This window comes from Kalmanozyma brasiliensis, assembly GCF_000497045.1.
Source record: "Kalmanozyma brasiliensis GHG001 unplaced genomic scaffold PSEUBRA_SCAF3, whole genome shotgun sequence".
Lineage (NCBI taxonomy): Eukaryota > Fungi > Basidiomycota > Ustilaginomycetes > Ustilaginales > Kalmanozyma > Kalmanozyma brasiliensis.
In genome coordinates, this window is record NW_015961970.1 from 1,676,811 (window position 1) to 1,694,486 (window position 17,676).

Below are 17,676 nucleotides of genomic sequence, written 5' to 3' on the forward strand. Positions count from 1 at the left end.
GCTGCTTCGAGGTTCTGTCCGACATCCATCACCCACGTCACGCTACCACCTCCTCGAGCTTCCCCCACCATCCTGAAGCTTTATCGGAGGACCTTCGCTCAACGCATCGCAATCGGTCCCCTCTTCCCTTCCACACCAAGGACACTTCCACAACCCCGCTCCCCTCACCACCCTCCACAAGCCTAGGACGATGCCGACACAACAATTCTCCGCACCCGGCCAAGCGGTCGAGGAGGCCAAGGCAGGTGGTCACCATGCCCACGGCACACACAACTACCCGGACCCGCTCACGCACATCGATCGGACCTCGTGGGATGTCACCATCGTCGGTGCCGGTCCTGCCGGTCTGATGCTCGCCACGTCTCTGGCTCGGTTTGGTGGTTTCGACGTGCTGGTCATCGACGAGCGTTCCGAGCCCACCACAGCAGGCCGCGCAGATGGGATCCAGCCCCGGACCATCGAGGTTCTCCGCAACATGGAACCCCTTGGTTCCGAGTTCTACGACCGCAGTGCACCATCGTTCGAGCGAACCTTCTGGGATCCTCGTTCGGATGGCCAGCGCGGCATCGAGCGCACCCGTCGCGTGCAGTCTTTCCCTACCGACATGGAGATCCAGGACAACTGCACGCTCGGTCTGCAGCAGGGTCTGATCGAGGGTGGCTTCCTCAGGGATATGGAGCGCCACGGACAGCGTGTCACCCGCCCTTGGGCGTATCAGGACTTCGAGATGACCGATGATGCGACATATCCCGTCAAGGTCACTCTGGAAAAGATGAAGCCCGTCACCGAGTCGACCAACGAAGGCGGCGCGCCCATCAGCATCATCAAGCCCACGGGCGAGACCAAGACGATCCGCACCAAGTACCTCGTCGGCTGCGACGGTGGTCGATCCAAGCTGCGCAAGACGCTCGAGGAACGTCACGAGTTCACCTTCAACGGCGACTGGGTGGACACGCTCTGGGCTGCGCTCGACTGTGTCGTCGAGACCAACTTCCCCGATGTTCGCAAGATCGCCGCGATCCACTCCAAGAATCACGGCGCGCTCTACATCTTCCCTCGCGAGAACAACGAGAAGGGCGAGCCCATCATCCGTTGCTACACACAGGTCAACCGCCTCGGGGGCGAGAAGAGCAAGGAATCGGCGCTGGATGCGCGTGACAAGGTCACCGCAGAGATGGTGATGAAGGCCATCCAGGAGATTGCGCACCCGTACCACTTCGACTTTAAGGGTGTCGAGTGGTTCACCTGCTATCCTATCGGTCAACGTCTGATTTCGAGATACTCGCTGCCCGCGGGCAACACCGCCAACGGTGTCTCGTTCCCCGGCCACCGTGTGCTTCTTGCTGGTGATGCCTGCCACACGCACTCGCCCAAGGCCGGTCAGGGTATGAACACTGCCATCATTGACTCGCAGGCCTTGGCGTGGAGGATCAATTTGGTCGAGAAGGGACTCGCCGACCCTGACACCCTTCTTGGCACCTACCATGACGAGCGACATGCCACTGGAAAGCAACTCATCGACTTCGACTCGGAGTACTCGGCGCTCTTCTCGGGAGAGGTGCCCAAGAACACGCCCGAGGTGGCGACCATGACCGACGCCGAGAAGCGCGAGCACTTTATCAACATTCAGCGCCGAAACGCCGCCTTCACCACGGGGGCGGGTGTGCTCTACGCGGACAACGTGCTCAACCACCGTGATCCTTCGCAGAAGCTGGGCGTCTCCAAGATCACCGACAAGCTCGAGCCTGGCCGCAGGTTGCAGCCCGCGTGGGCTACTCGATGGTCCAACTCGCAGCCGGTGCGCATGATCCACGAGATCCAGTTCACGGCTCCCGGTGGATTCCGCCTGTACGTCTGCGCGGGCGACCTGAGCAAGAACATGCGCCACCTCGAGGCGTTTGCCAAGCACCTTGCCTCGCCTCACTCGTTCGTCAACCGATTCCGCGCCAACCAGCGAGCGTTGCTGCTGCAGCACAAGGCGTACCACCAGCTGCCGACGTCGCTCAACACTGGTTTGGGTGAAGGATTTGCGTCGGAGGCCAACCCGTTCTTCCACATGCTCCTGATCGTCAAGTCGCAGCGGTTCGACATTGAGATCGAGCAGATCCAGCATCTGGGTGCGCTCAAGAGCATGCTGTACTGCGACGATATCGAGGCAGGGCATGGTGCGTTCAAGGTGACGCTGGACGACCAGTTTGTTGGCGGACTGCACAGCAAGTGGGGCCTCGAGAATGGCGGTATCGTGGTGGTTCGACCGGATGGATACGTTGGAGCTATTGCACCGATCGACCAGGGACAGAGCGGTTTCGAGGCTGTGGAGAAGTACTTTGACGGATTCTTGACACATAGGCCCATTGCTGGTGGTCAGAGGACAAGGTTGTAGAGGCTCTTTGCCCTGTTATAGTAATGACATTCTCGACAGCATGATCAGATGTTCTGCTTTTGTGCGTTCGTGTTCGGGTTGAAGGTCGTGGGTGAGAGCCAGTCGGCGAGAGGAGGGTGGTGATGAGTGACAGTGAGGCTCAAATGAGCCGTTGGCGTAGCCTGAGCCAGCTTTGGTGGCGAGGTCACCCCGGCCAGTCACATCGCTTCCTCCGACGACGTCTGACCTTGTCACATGACTACACTGCGCCGCTTTTCTCACGGTGTCATCGGCTCTTCGGCGCATCACACTTGCGTGAGTCACGCACCTCAAAAGAAATGGCTGAAGGCATACAATTACAGTGGCTCGAAGTGGAACGAGACAAGATACAGCGACCGACACAAGGAACAAATTATTAGAGCGGGATAGGCTAACAGCGGGTATGAATCGTTGAAAGGGGCAGAGAAGGAGTTCAGAGCATGCTGGCGATGCTCATGGAGGACCTTGGTGTCGCGGGAGCATCGCCGTCTGAATCCGCCGTCTCGTCTTTGATTTTGGTGTCAGCCGACGACTTGACCTGCAGACGGGAGGATCGCGACGCTTGAGCTCGGTCCATATCCGAAGATGCGTCCGAGTCGTCGTCTCCTTCGCTGATGGCGCGTGTCTGCGAGGGCGGTGCGAAACGGGATGGTGTTGTGGTGGAAGATGCTGGGTCAGTGGCGCTGCGAGACGGCTTGGCCCAGGAAAAATCGCCAAAGGTGGTGCGGAACTGCGGGTTGGGTTGACTGAAACGCTTGATAGGCAGTTCCTTGGCCTGCTTTGCGAGCGCTTCCAGCGACGAGCACGAGCGTTGACGATGCTCGATCAGCTCTGCAAAGTTGGAAAGGACATTGGCGAGGCTGCTCGAGGTGGGCCGATGTGGCATCGGGAAGGTTGCATTAGGTACACTGTTCGAGGTCCTGGATGCGGGAGCGGAGGCTGCTTCGCCAAAGGGAGAGTTACCTCTAGACATGGCGCGCGACTCCGGCGCTGAATGAAGCGGACCCTTCGACTCTACTGGCAGCGGGCTCAGACTGGGGTTAGGGTTGAAGAGAGGGTCGATGCGCACCGAGCTTCGACGACGTTCGAGCTCGAGTGCCTTTTGTGCCCATTCCTTCTCGAAGCGGTAGAAGCGGCTGTAGTCGAGAGCTGCTTCTTTGGCTTGATCGAGGATCGTCTCCGTCGTGCTTGCGGAGGAAGAATCCAGCGGAGGTTCGACGACATGCACATCGCTCGGCACACCTGAATCTATCGACTCGGTGCTGTTGTTGAGAGTGATGGAAGGAGTGCGCGCTGGCGACGGCGGCGCTGCTATTATTGGTGGGATCTCTTCCGCCCTGAGACCTACGGTTGCTGATGAGGCTACAACATCTTGCGCATTCGCTTGTTCTTCCGAGACGTGAGCGGCCGTGAAAGGGGCAGCTGAGAGCGGGCTTTTGGGTGTGCTGGGTGTCGGAGGCACCGCCAATGTTGCGAGCGGCTTGGTGGGCGACGAAGGGGCGGATGGCCCTGCAGAGGGAGCCGGACTGGAAGGAGCGGACGACTGTGGTGTGAGGCCGAGGTGGTTGGCCAAGACGGTAGCGATGGCTACGTTCTGGGATGCAGTCTCGATGTGACGCGACATGTCATGGCTCATGCTGGTGACGCTGGCTTTGCGTGCTTGCTCGATGAGCATGCCGAGCTGTTCGACGCGCTGACGCTTTTGCTCTTGCTCTGGGTGCGCCGACATGCGGCGTTGTCCAGCCTGGCTCTGCAGCACGGCGGCGGCGGCGGCAGTGGCGAGATTGATGATGCTCGCACGGCGCATTGGGTCGTTGGGAAGGTGAATCTCGGTAGCCGAGGCCAGCTTGAATGCGGTCGACGTCGGCGATTCTGCTGCGTCTGCTTCATACTTGCGCTTTGCGCTGTGGGACTGCGCGCCCGTTGGTGATGACATTCTTGGCAGGAGCTGGTGGATGGCGAGTGTGGGCGATGCACTGGCGTGCGAGTCCGGTGATGCGCGAGGGCTGTGACAGGCGTCGACTCGTGAACCTCGACGGGAGGCGGAAGTGTTGATGGGGGGAAGGTCGACCCAAGAAGCTCGACGAGAACCAGCTGGAGAAGAAGGCGTCAAGGAGGCTCTGCGGGTTGCGACGGACATGACGTTGGAGATGACAATGCTGTGGGGATCGAAGCGGTGTCGGCTATGAGACTTGGCTCGCGTCGACGAAGCTGGAGGTGCCAGGGGATATGCGCGGTGATAAGCTGGAAGGGAGCAGCTCGTATCGAGACGAGAAGGAGGACTGCGTTCCTTGTGCAAGAGGATCACAATGGCATTGATGTCGGGACCATGCTACTGCGTAGAACCAGGTCGAGGATGCAACGTGGCTGCTGGCTGATTGGCAGAGATGAGTGTATACGCGCCGGGTCGGGTCGAGACGAGGTTGATGCTGCGAGCGTATATGAAGAATGATGTGTTGAGGAGTCGGCTATAGTCAGAGAGACGATGACGGAGGCGGTGATGATGGTATGGCGAGACGAGGCGAGCAAGCTAATACGAGAAGAGGCTGCTGTTGCGAGCGAGATTGAGGATAGGGTCAAGGGTAGGCGAGGGTCAAGAGACGATTAATCAAGAGGTGAGGAGCGAGGTCGTGGAGAATGGCAGTCGAAGAATGAGAGGTTGGTGCTTGCTTGTGGAAGGCGAAGGCGAGAAGGGGTCCAGTATGACGAGAGAGAGAGGAAGAGAGGAAGCGAGAGGGGTGTCAGGCGGACAGAGCAAGGCAATGCAAAACTGAGAAGGCGGAAGCACCCAAATCAAATTCGAGAAGGGGAGAGAGCTCAAGCGGAGGGCATAGGGGGGCAGGTGGTTCAGCCAAGTCGGGAAGAGCGAGCGAGCGAGCGAGGCCGGGCGCAGAGGGCAAGCAAAGGCAGGGCACGGCAGGCGAGGAGGTGTGCCGACAAGCTGCGCTGAAATGCACGCATTCTCTCATTGTCCATACTGTAAATCAAACTAAAGTAAGGAAAAATAAAGTTGAGAACGGTAGCCTGCTGCATTCGAGTCTAGGCAGATTCCATGCTGTGCATCGAACAATGGATCCGCCTTAATGAAGTTAGCACCACCCCTCATAGTCTTTGCAGCTGTGCGCATTGTCTGCAAGCATTCGCCTCGAACAGATGCCACAACAGTCAAACAATTGATGGTCGGCACTCGGCGGCTGCGACCACTTTGATCAGCATCCAAAGAGGGAAAGACCGACGGCGAAATTTTCTATGATGGGTTCGGTAGCCTCGAGGCTGAACGCGGTCTCATTGCTCCACACGGTTGATCGGACTGACAGACTGCATGCATCCTTCTAATGCACCATCAGCGGCAGCGGCTCAAGGCATCCGAATGATGTGTCTACAAGCCGCATGAGCCATGAAGCACGCTTAGAGGGTCTGGATTGATTGGACCAGTCTAGAAAATCTGTTTTACAGAATAATAAATCTCTCCCAAATGACTGTCATCCGGTGCCTTACGAGGCTGGCCTCTCCGTCGGAACGAGTTTGTCGGCTGAAGTGCCCTCTTCTCAGTCGGATCTGAGAGCAAAGGGTCGCCCACCAGGCTCGCTTACAACAGGGCAAAACATGCCACGCGACCCCAACTCAGCTCGAATCGGGTCCATGCCAATGCGGTACACATTAATGAATGCTGCAGCTCGCAGTCAAGCTCTGGTGTGGCCTCCCTCTTTCCGCTGTCGTGCAGATCCCGCGCTGACGTGGCTCCAAAGTCCGGTGCCATCGCATTCTCGAAGCGACAAGTACACCTTGCCGTCTGCTCGGCAATCGGTGAGCGCCTCGTGCGTGGCCGGCCAGCTTGCAAGGGGCCATTGCAGGCGGCACGCGAGGCTTGCGGCATAGGGCGATGCAGCTCAGCGAAACAGAGACAGTGCGCGGGCGCAAGCAGACCGTGTTGATCCACGCCGGCTTGAGACAAGTCTAAGCAGACTGCCTAAGCGAGATGCTGTAGAAAGCCAACCTGAGTCGGACGCGGTGGTGTCCCGTGGTACAGACACCTGCAATGCATCGTTCCATTCAAGATTTCAAAGCATCAGTAGTGGTCCTGGGCAGCTCCATGTCGTTGTTGTTAACCAAGACGCCAAGCGGGTGTTCGGCGAGAAGAGCGCTAAAGCAACGACGAACCCAAGCTTTTCCCAGACGCATGCGAGCATAACCTCGCTTAGGCAAAAAGGAACATGCCACGCAGCTCGACCATGGTGCCATCCCCCATCGGTAACGGGTTCGGATTCAGAGCGACCCATCTGCACCTACAATCTTTCCTACGGGCACGAGCGGATGAGCTTCACCACATCACTCCGCTACAAGACGCGCTCTCACCGTCATCCTCTTGCCGAGTCTGCGGAGTTGAATCGCAACCAATAGACCATGTTGATGCACAATTCCCTGCACATAAAGACACGAGGGCCAGCAGATCCGCTCCCATAGTGCATAACCGCGTTTTGATTTGTTTGTCTTTGACTGATCCTGTCTCGTCTCGCCTATTACGAGGTGAGGCGCCGAGTAGCGCGACACGGGACCATCTCCGCTGTTCAGACAGCCTACTGCTCGACGCGGAGTCGGTACAGTTGCATCTTGTCGTGGCGATCCTGATGACCAACACCGACCAGGCCTGAAAAGCGAAAACCAGCTGTATCTTTGTCTCGAGCAAAGGCCGCAAGGGATTTGGTCACGTCTCGGGCGCGACAGCCACTTTTCTCACCCTCATCCCAGCCTCGTCCCGTGGCATGTATTTGACCAGGCCTCCTCGCAGATGAGACCTCACCGCCGTAAGATGGTGACGTGAGCCATTTGTCGACACACATCGGTCCGATAGACACCGAGCAGCAGCATGATGCAACCTCAATCTCGCTGGTCCTCAAAGAGATCGACCAATTCGTGAAGGTTGCGATCCAAAAAGCGAGACACAACCCGAAGCTTGTCTGGGCCTAGTCTCTCTCAAAGTGAGACATTTTGGACAGCATGAATACACACCTCCTTAGCCGAGAGAGCACCCTGCCCCTGACTACTCGGAGCCGACGCTGCTTTGGTTCACCCGACAGCGGATGCGGAAAATGGTCGCTTTTGGGGCTCCGCGCACATCTCCCTCTCTCGTCCCTCGTGATATCTGGGCTTTTTAAGCTGCTTCGGATCCTGATTTGTTCGTCACCGCAAAGCTTGCTCCGTCGTTGGGAATCACATCTGAGACGTAAGATTGTCAGTCCGATTTGCTCTTTGAATCTCGAAGAGGTGGACTGGCGTTGGGCATCTGCATCTGGTTAGTGTTGGCCTCACATGCAATTCGTGTGTCGGTAACAGTGTCTCTGGCCCCTTAGGCGAGTCAAGCCTTTACCACGGGCGTCGCAGTTTCAGCTCCCCCCTTCCCGATGCTCTGTTCACCAACGGATCCGAGCATCCGCAAGCCTGTTCCTGGACGTCTCTCGGCGGGTCATCATCCGCCTGAGGCGCCGCAGGTCCTGCACTTTTCTTCAATGTCAATATTTGACACGGCGATGCGGAGTTTGAACGGTTCGCCGTCTGCCCCCCTGCCAAGTCGTTCAGCTGATGGCGCCGCGCATCTCCGTCTCATGGCGTAGATGCGATGCAACGTCGACGACAGACCCTTGATTTTGACTATCAGGGTCGTACAGAACCCGCTCATGCTCCTTTTCTTGCGTCATGCGTCCAATTGGCTATGGTGAGGATCGGCTGAAAAGCAGCTTTGGGATCGGTAATCGGGTGGGAATCAATGCACGTGACTCTACCGACGCTTCGGCCTGGCTCTGGAAGCCTCTATCGACTATAAGAAACGTTGTTCGACCGCTTTGACATTGCACAGCGTCGCACAAGGGTGCTAACTGTATCGACGACGACGCTCGGCGCGAATCAAAGGGCCCCAATGGAGACAAGGATATCATTGTTTGAGGAGACCGCAGCGAGAGCACGTTTTGGTCAATGTCAAGGTTCCAGACCCTGGCGATTTCCGCAAAGTGAGCTCTAAATTTCAGCCAACTCCCGAGTCTGTGTTCACGACGTCAAACCTCAGCGTCTGGAACGCTTCCCTAGAAGATATGGCCTCACTGGGGAGCAATTTTGTGGTCGACAATACCGATTGTCGGTCGTGGTCCATCGCTGCGTCTCGAAGTGTCGCGCACCTGCCAGTTGGGTCGCCAAAAATAGTTCGAAGAATCAGAGTCTGGACCACGAATTGGGGCCCAGAGCTTGTCCATCACGCTGCCACGCTGCATCTCGAATCGTGTCCACATTGTCAAAGTGTGGCGTGCACCTGTACGAGCTGACCAAGGGTCTGGAAGCGAAGCCGAGAGCTGTACGCTATCGTCATCCTTCCTAACAGCGGCGCGGCTGTCTAGGAAGCGAGGAGCCTGGACCAGCAATCGACGTGGCCTCGACCCTACGTCGTTCACCCGCTGTCCCTCGTATCCCACGTCCTGCCCGCCGTTCCGTGACATCCGCTACCCACGCTGCATCGCGCGACACCCAAACAGCTCAAGCGACCATGTGAGCAGCAGGACATTCAATGAGCATTGCTGCAACTGAAGTCAGGCAAATCAGGTATACACAGATCGAAGAGCAGCACCCCGTTCTCCGCCTCCGCCTCGTCTTCGTGAAGCACCAGAGGCCGACTTGCCCAGCATCCCTCCTTCGCCCGTGTCTTCCTTGCCACCGGCCTGGACCACCTCGAACTTGTCCGTCAGCTGTCGAAGGTCCGATCCAAAGTCCGCATTCGCCAAACAAAGCGCAGCCCAAAGAAGAATCGAAGTCGGCGAGGTTTGCGCAAGAGAAGGGTGAATGGAAAGGGAGAGTTTTGGTCAGCGTCAGTGCTTCCGTGCCAATTCCCACGCTAGGACGGGTCCAGAGCCTCGCTTGTTTCGGCAAATGCAAGGTGTCCAGACTTACCTCGTTCATCGTATGCAGGCTCTCCGTGAGTACCGAAAGGTAGTTGGTCAGGAGGACGTCGTTGTGTTCCTGAAATGGGAAGGCGGCGCACAGGGCAGATTGATCGAGAAGGTCAGTTGGATGCGTCCCGATGATGGTCCAAGATGCTTTCGATCGACTCGATGAGATCGATGGGACGCTCTGTCGTAGGTCGCAGCTCTAACACTCACCCGTAGAAGCTCCACCTTGAGTTCCGGCAGCACCGTCTGTGGCAGGTTGGCAACAACCGTCTGAACCTGCCGCAACGCTTCGTGGTCCCAAGACGCGGATCCGTCCTTGACCGCTTGTAGATATGTGAGGACCTGTCGGATTCGGTCGTTGAGCTTGCTGATTGCGCTGTGTTGCGCTTGCATGCCAGCCAGCACTGTGAGCAAGAAGGAGAAGTAGAAACAGTCAGCTGCTATGCAAGAGGCAGCCATGATTCGACTGAGCTGAGCGATACGTACTGGTACTCTCATGATCACCTCCAGACTCGGCACCAGCTTTGCTTGCGTGGTCTACCGCGATGCGTTCTGCCTCGCCCGTCTCGATCTTATATCCAGCCGGTACGAAGAAGTTGGTGGTCTCACCCTGGACCAGCTCTGTGACCGATTCATAGACTCTGATCGGAAGCTCTCCATTCACCTCTGCATTCTCGAAGGATGAGACCGTCTGATGAAGCTGAACAAGAAGCGGCGTTTCGTTGTACGCCAGCAGCTGCTTGTGGACTTCGAGATCTTGCGATGTGGGGATCTCGCCGATCGTGTACCAGCCGAGCAGGTCGAGAGTGGGAAACACCTGCTTATACAGGCCCTGGCGTGCTTTGAGGAAGGTGTGATTGATCGCCGGAGCCGATGTGGGTGACGAGGGTGGATCTAGCTGGAGCTCGAACGAATTCTGAATCTCGATGTCTCGACCCTGCTGTGTCCCGAGCAGGACGCCGTAGACCGTCAGCTGGGCATCTTTGCTCTGTAGTCTCGTTCGCACCAAGTGCTCGGAGATGTTGAGGATTGGAAGAGGATGTAGGCTGATGTTGCTGCCTATCCCTGAGGAAGAATGAGTATCGAGAACGACCGGCGACAGCTTTGAGGTCTTAAGGTTGCTCGACGAGCCCGATGGCCCGGCCTGCGATGACATATCGATCCTGAAGCTGCTCCTGCAGGTATAGCTCGATGCAGCGACGTAGATCAGGCTGCTTCGAGTGACAGTGATGGTGATGAAGACGAAGGTATTGGAGTCAAGATGGCTCGAGCACCTCTTTGCGCTGTGCTGCTGCGCATTCTTACTCCACTTTGACAGGTGGGACCTTTGCACGTGATGTAACATCACCGAATAATCGCAAAGCGTGAGTCGCGTCTCTCACAACACTTTGAATCCTGTCCTTGTCTCCTCAACACCTTCCTTCCTCCATCCATACCCTTTCCGATCGCCAGTTCCGTTGCGCAATCATGAAGCTTCCAGCACGCTCTCTAGTCAAGAGACTCGTTCGCGCTCACCTTCCGCCAAACATGAGGCTCTCCAAGACCGCCGACCTCTACGTGATGCTCGCTTTCCTTATCTACATGCAGAGGCTCGCCAACGAGTCCAGGATGGCGCAGCAGGTCGATTTGTCGAACGGACTCAAAGGCTCGCGGACCATCACGAGACGCCACATCAATGGCGCTCGCAAACGTGTCCGTGGTTGAAATGCTCCTGTCTCCCGGCCACAACACGAACACGCGAACCAACATCATCAAGAGCATTCATCTAATCGAGCGCTAGCGTGAAGCCATTGGCCGATTGCGCTTCAGACGGCAGCTCGGCGTGCCTGACTTGGCGAAGATTCCGCTTTCAACACCAGATGACATCGTGGATCGACGCTGTCACGCGCAGCAATGACACTTCCAGCATGATCAGCATCACAGAAAGAGCGGTCAACCCGACTCGCCGTCGTCGGCATCGCACGCAGCTTCTTGTGTGGCCGATCGACCGATAGCCACAGCCGCTACCTTCCACCCGTGAAGTCAGCACGCTCTCCAAGACAGTCTTCATCTGAGACTGAGCTCGCAGACTCGACGATGCCCATCCCGCACGCTGGGCCATTGCAACAAGGTGTACATGAGTCATGTCATTATCTGCTCTACAAAAGCAGTCATACATCATACTATGCAATACAGCATGTCAAGTTCGTCTCGTCTAGATCATCTTACTCCGAGGCGGTGAGTAGTAGCGCATGAACGGCTTGGGGTTTCCCAACCTTGCCAGTTCGGCCTGGATCTCGTCCTCCATGGTGTTATTCCCACTGGGTAGGGAGCCCAAGGAAGGGGGAGCGCCGGTCGAAATGTTGCTGTAGACGGACGAGAGCGTTGAGCCGGTCGACTTGTCGGTGGCGTTGCTGACGGTGCGGCTGCCGCTGGCGGTCGTGGCCGTGTAGCGCGAGCTCGGTTTGAGACCCAATCGCGGCAGACGTGACGAGACGCTGCGATCCGAGCTGCCACTCACCGAACGGCTCGTCGGGATCTTGCTCGCAGCAGCGAGACGCGGCAGTTGGGACAAGGTCGAGCTTTTCGTCACCGTGGCTTGCGACGTGGATCGAGGAAGGGAGGAAGATAGGACGCGCTGAGGCGTCACTCCATTGCTCAGAACACTCGGCTGGATCGTGGAGGGCACAGAGCTGAGCGCCTCTTCCTCGACTTCGTTGTTCCGATTGTAGCCGTCATCGAAATGACCATTGTCACCGAGTCGCGAGTCAATGGTGTCTGCTCCAGCTGACGACAACATGGGCGCTTGTTCGTGCGGCCTCTTCAACGGCGTAGGGATGATCTCGTCCTCGATTTCTGGCAGCTGCTCATCCGGGATGTTCCAAATGTCACTGTCGTCCTTGGGCAAGCTGAGGCCCAGCAAGGTAGGCGACGCCTGCCGCGCCTGCGTCGGCTTGTTCGATTCGCGATGCGGGTGACGGAGCAGGCTGCTGCTTCGAGGCGTCGGAAGCGGCGATGCTTGGCTCGAACGTTGCGAGCCTCGCTCGTCCCTGAAGAGACCTCCGGGTCCGTTGAGCAAGGACACGGGCCGAGCGCGCGGCATCTCGCTTCTGCTCGTAGGCAGTGTAGCTTGTTCGGACCCAGGCAGGCCCGCGACGAACGCTTCCGAGCGTGTGCTTCTGTGCGTCGGCTTGAGCAGGGCCGAGATGGATGCGGATGAGAAGGAAGGCGGAGGCGAAACCATCGGGTTTGCGGTGCCACGCGGCGAGAAGGGGAGCGACGGGACGCCTGCTCTGGAACGAAGGGACGGGGGCAGCTCGACATCCATGATGGACCCTTCGCCGTCCTCGGAGCCCAACGTCTGATCCGCGGTCGAGTTGAGCTGGAAGTCGAGATAGCGGAGCTCCATGAGCTCGCTCTCCAGATTCTGGATCTGGTCGATTAGCGTCACTTCTCGAGAATCGCGACGCTCGAGTTCGCGCTCCAGCTCCAGCACGCGCGTCACCTCGGCATGGAGGTCCGAGGTGAGTCGGTCATAGCGGGCGTGCATGGCGTTGTTCTCGGACCGAACAATCTCGAGCGTATCTAGCAGACTCTCCTTCTCCAGCTCGTGGCGGCGGAGCAAGTTGGCGACCGAGTGCTGCGAGGCGGACGTGTTCAACGATCGTGGGGTGCCTAGCGTCTTGGCGGTGGCGGACGGGCTTGTGTGTCCTGCACCTGAGCTGGCCCGACCTACGGTCGTGTTGTCGGTGCTGAAGCGTTTGTGAGAGCCATCAATGTCGTTCAGCAGAGAAGAGGCGATGTGGTCTCGACCCAGCAATAGCGAGTAGCGGCTTGAGCTGGATTTGGCATCGGAGAGCGGACGCCTGCGGAACGCCGTGGCCTCCGCCGTGGCTTCGTCGTGCGCAGAAGTAGCCGTAGAGACGCTGCTTTGACGCAGCATGTGCGGGTTCATGTCCGTGGGTATACCCATGAGACCGGACAATGATGTGGATGTGCGCGTATCTGCAGCTGGGTGGGCGCGTGTCGAGATTCGAGCAGCTGGCTGGTTGAAGCCGCCGCCAGATGTGTCCAGTATGCTGCGGGTGGAGAGTGCCGCCTGGCTAAGCGGCTCGTCCGTCTTGGTCGATGCCTTTGCCAGAGGAGAGTTCTGGAAGGGTTCGTTGGCGCTCGACGCCGCTTGACCATGCTTCATCGGACGGCGCGGAGGCTCGAAGCCAAGGCGACCATCATCCCCTCGCATCTGGGGCGAAGGTGTCACACCGATGGCCGAAGACTGGACGAGCGCCAGCATGCGATTGTACGCCTCCTCGATGTCGCGCATGCCCTCTTGTCGTCTCTTTGCAGCTCGCGCAGGTGTGGCCTCGGACAGGATCGACACGTCCCCGGCCGGCCTTCGTTCGCTATCCGCATCCGCAACCTCGGACAAGAAGCTCTCCATGCCCAGCGTATCGACGGATTGATGGGCGAGAGCAGTGCCTGAGTCGTCTTTGTCGGTGAGTTGCGAGGAGCTGATGGCCCTTCGAACACTGCGCACGGCATCGGCAAGTGCGTCGTGCGACTCGGGGGCAAGCGTGATGCGTCGTCCGTCGTCACTCATGACAAAGGAGGAGTCGTCGTGCGCCCAAGCGCCAGGAAGGGAGAGCTCGTCGGCACTCTCGTTGGCGGCGTGCGAGACGGACATGGGTTGCAGCAGCCCGTCTCGAGAGAGTACGCTCGTTGAAGAGGGGTTGGCGTGCATCCCGTACGAGGCGCTCGACATTCTCTGGCGCAGAGAAGTCACGTCGAAGCTGCCCTCGTCGCGATTGTCTTGCAGAGCTGCCTCTACGGCTGCGAGGTGGCTCTCGATCTCGGTCACCTTGACTTCGGGTACGATGACCTCCTGGTCCTCTGACGTCTCGCCGTGTAGGCGATCGCGTGGATGCGGATCGTCTTCTTCGGGTCCTGCCGTGGCTGTCGAGAAGCGAGAGAGCTGCGGGCGGGTCTGATGCGCCCGAGATCCCTCCTGTCTTGTGTCCAGGGACGCCAGAGGGATCGAATCGAGACCGCCAAAGGTGTCGCGTTTCGAGCGGATCTGCGCGCCAATCGCTCCCTCGGACGTCTCCTGAGAGGCCTGGGAGGAGGGCGCAAGGAGTGAATTGCGATTCGACTTGTCGAGTGTCTCAACGAGCGCTGTATGGGATGCAGCTGGTAGATGCGTGTCGTGTGGATGAGCGTGAAGGGAGGCATCATCGTCGTCCTCCCGATCGAGGAAGTCGTAATGCTGACCGTTGTGGCCGGTCACCGAAGGGGACGGAGACGATTCTTCGGCTGTAGCGCGATGAGTCTGCTCAGAATCCTGATGCAAGAGTTCGCTGCTGGGAGAGGCGACCGATTGGTGATAGGGCGTAGACCTCATCGCGCCAGAGTTGCTGCGAGCGCTGAGACGCCTCTCCAAGTTGGTGATCAGGTCGGAGAGGGGCGAGTCCTGCCTGGGGCCTTGATCAAAGTGGCGAGCCAGTGGCGTGTCTAGCGTGCGTAGGCTGACGCGGGACGCCTTGGAACCCGAGGCCAATCGACGAGCTGAAGCGGATTTGGGCGAGTCAAAGTGGGTGACCGCCGTCCGGAAAGAACTCGTTGTGGTTGCGGTGTCGAAGCGGTTGGCCGGAAGGCTGTGCTCTGGCGGGGTATGATCGTCGTCATCGGAACTGTCGACGTCGTCAATGTGCGTCGATCGCATGGAATAGTCCGCATCCACCGGCTCGAGACCTTGCCAGATGCGAGGAATTCCGGGTCTTGGTCGCGCGTGTCCCTCCGAGACCGCAGCTTGGCTGAAACTGGACGACTCTACCCCTTCATCAACAGCATCGAAAGTAGTGTGCCTTGGTGTAGCGGAGGGCTCGTCGTCCCCATGAGACGGCGGATCGCTTATGTCGACAATGTGATCGGTCTGATGTTTCGTAGGCGAGAGCGTTCGGTCCTCTCGGCTGCCGTCGACGTCGGCTCCGTCGTCCGTCTCTTGTGATTGGGTCGTCACAGGACTTCTGAGCATCCCTGCTGGTCCTTGCTGTTGGTGTGCCGTAGATTTGGGCGGTCGCCGCCTTCCGATGATGACAAAGTCTCGGGTCCTGCCCTCGTCCTCATCGGAGGACAGCTGGTCGAAGCCAGCAAAGTCGGGATCGCGAGTCAGGAAAGGCGAGCTGGAGCTGAGTGGCAGGCCGTCCTTGGGAAAGGCAGAATCGCCGTCTCGTGGCAACAATCCTGACTGACCGAAGGATTCTTGTCGCTTCCTTCGCTGGCGGAACGGAGCAAAGATGGACGATGAGCGGGGGATCTTGGAGGGTCCGGCTTCCCTCGATTTGGCTCGGCGTTGCGTCAGGGTCTGCGGTTTGAGCTCGTATGGTCTACCTCTGAAAGAAAAGAGGCTTTCAGCGCGAGGAATGGATGTGTTTGTGTCCTCCTCCTGCGTTCCAAGCTCGTCAGGCAGGGCGACGGATGTCTTGCTGGGGCTCAGAACCAGGCTGGGAGCGCCTCCTATCGATGGCGACTTGTTGCTCTTGACACTTGCTCTGCGAATGAGCCTGCGGATCAAGGTCTCTGGATTCTTGGAATGGGCCTCTCCAGTCGAGAGGACGCTTGTGCGCTCGCGCGGCGTGAACTGAGCGCTGGAGCGTGCCGGGAACTTGAAGGGTCTGGACGAGCTGCGGCTATGCACCACCTCGCTCTCGGCCCGCTGACCCTCTGCGCGTCGGACGGAAGGACGATCGTCCTGCAACGCCTGCGGCACAGGCGTCAGCGCGGATGTGGAGATCGCGCGCGAAGTGCTAATAGGGGACACAGCGGGACGAGCGTCGGTGTGCTGACGCAGAGAGGCGTCCACCGAATCGGATCCCGCATTCTGTTCTTCGTTGGCTGGAAAGTCGCGCAAGGGAGGTGTTGCGAGCGTGGGAGGCTGCATCTTCATGATAGGCGAGCTTGCCGACTCGACGCTGGTGTTGGAATGGCTGAAGGGTGGCAACGGCGCTGGTGCTGCTTCCGGTACTGTTGCATGGTCGCGCTCTGACCCTGCCGAAGCGTCGTGATGGATGTGAGCATCATGAGCGGCAGGATGCTCTACAATCGATGTCAAGTCGTCGTGATGGTGCGAGGAGGAAGGGATGGGCTCGGATGGAGCCGAGTACGCCGATAATCGGGAGACCGGCTGCTCTCGAAGACTGGTTCCAAAGTGTTCGCCCGCGCCAGCACTGGGTCCCTTGGCACTGACGGAGCTCTCCTCGTAGCTGCGCGTGCTCGGCTGGTCGGAGAAGGTGCGGTTCATGCTTGCTGAACCTGCCTCTGAGGGAGCGTTGAACCTGCGCAGGGAGCCCACGTCGGATGCGAGCTCGGTGGCAGGGGTCCGTGTGCCGTCTGATGCGCTATCTGGCATGATGAAAGGAAATCCAGCAGCGCGAACCTGGGCGAGGCCTAGCGAACGGCTTTGAGAGAGTTTATGGGACAACGAGGAAGACACGTTGAGCGAGGAAAGGTCGGGAAGCGTTCCCAACGAGTGTGCGTTGCGAGTGTGCCGGGTAGGAGGGTGTACGAGGTTGGATGAGCGTCGATCGAATGAAGCCGAAACGGAGCGTCTAGGAGGTGGAGGAAGTAGACTAGTGGGTTGATCTCGATTGCGATGCCAGACTCCGAATGGATGGGGCTGGCAGATGTCGAAGGAGGGTGAAGCGCACGGATTGTCTTGAGCTTGGCCAAGTTTGCGAATGATTGAAGTCTCTATTGTTGGCCTGTGAGCTGCGGGATTGTGAGAGGAGCCGATGGGGCCATGAGGAATGGCTACAAGGAAGGACGCATAGCGAATGAGATTGTGTGAGATGTAGGTAGAGATGGCAGATTGAGGAAGAAGAAGCGAAAGAGGCAAGAAGGCCAACCACTTACCATCCGTAGTGAGAGATTTGACAGGTCTCGAGGCGCATCCATCCGCAGCCGACTTATCCAGCTTATGCTGCTTCCAAATGGCCCTTTCCGGAAAATCTTAGATTAAAAAATAAAAAAAAAGGATCAGCAAGGCAGACTCAGTGACCGATGATGATGATGATGATTTTCAACGCAGCAGCAGCAGCAGCAGCTAAATTAGTACTCACCCTTTGTCAGGAACCGGTCACTTGGACCAACTCCGCCTCCCGCAGCCTCAAATTGGATGCATTCGAGCTTCTTCCTGGCGTGGCTGAAGGCGTTGGGGCTCAACGCCCGTCTCGGCCCCTTGCTGATGATGTCTTCTCTGCGAATGGACGCTCTTTTCCTGAACAAGCCGCTGCCGGCGGAATTAGCCTTGGACCAGGTTCGAGGTTGGAAAGGTGCGCTGAGGATGGTAGACGCCCTTTCTTTGATGTG

The 17,676-nt window shown here is 58.3% G+C and overlaps 4 protein-coding genes across 4 annotated transcripts; 1 reads left to right on the forward strand and 3 right to left on the reverse strand.

The window, feature by feature from the left end:
* Nucleotides 1–190: 190 nt before the first annotated feature.
* PSEUBRA_004483 (Phenol hydroxylase, C-terminal dimerization) lies at nucleotides 191–2,383 on the forward strand (the record flags this gene model as incomplete). The annotated part of the gene is made up of 1 exon (XM_016437989.1): nucleotides 191–2,383. The coding sequence occupies one exon, from the start codon at nucleotides 191–193 to the stop codon at nucleotides 2,381–2,383; it is 2,193 nt and encodes a 730-aa protein (XP_016291562.1).
* Nucleotides 2,384–2,834: 451 nt separating this feature from the next.
* PSEUBRA_004484 (uncharacterized protein) lies at nucleotides 2,835–4,337 on the reverse strand (the record flags this gene model as incomplete). Its single annotated transcript, XM_059465314.1, has 1 exon — nucleotides 2,835–4,337. One exon carries the CDS (start codon nucleotides 4,335–4,337, stop codon nucleotides 2,835–2,837), a length of 1,503 nt encoding a protein of 500 aa, XP_059320559.1.
* Nucleotides 4,338–8,985: 4,648 nt separating this feature from the next.
* On the reverse strand, nucleotides 8,986–10,489 carry PSEUBRA_004485 (JAB/MPN domain protein; the record flags this gene model as incomplete). Its single annotated transcript, XM_016438051.1, has 4 exons — nucleotides 8,986–9,132; nucleotides 9,335–9,403; nucleotides 9,544–9,737; nucleotides 9,820–10,489. The coding sequence occupies 4 exons, from the start codon at nucleotides 10,487–10,489 to the stop codon at nucleotides 8,986–8,988; spliced, it is 1,080 nt and encodes a 359-aa protein (XP_016291564.1).
* A 1,038-nt stretch (nucleotides 10,490–11,527) lies between these two features.
* Nucleotides 11,528–16,717, reverse strand: PSEUBRA_004486 (uncharacterized protein; the record flags this gene model as incomplete). Its single annotated transcript, XM_059465315.1, has 1 exon — nucleotides 11,528–16,717. One exon carries the CDS (start codon nucleotides 16,715–16,717, stop codon nucleotides 11,528–11,530), a length of 5,190 nt encoding a protein of 1,729 aa, XP_059320560.1.
* Between the last annotated feature and the right edge of the window lie 959 nt (nucleotides 16,718–17,676).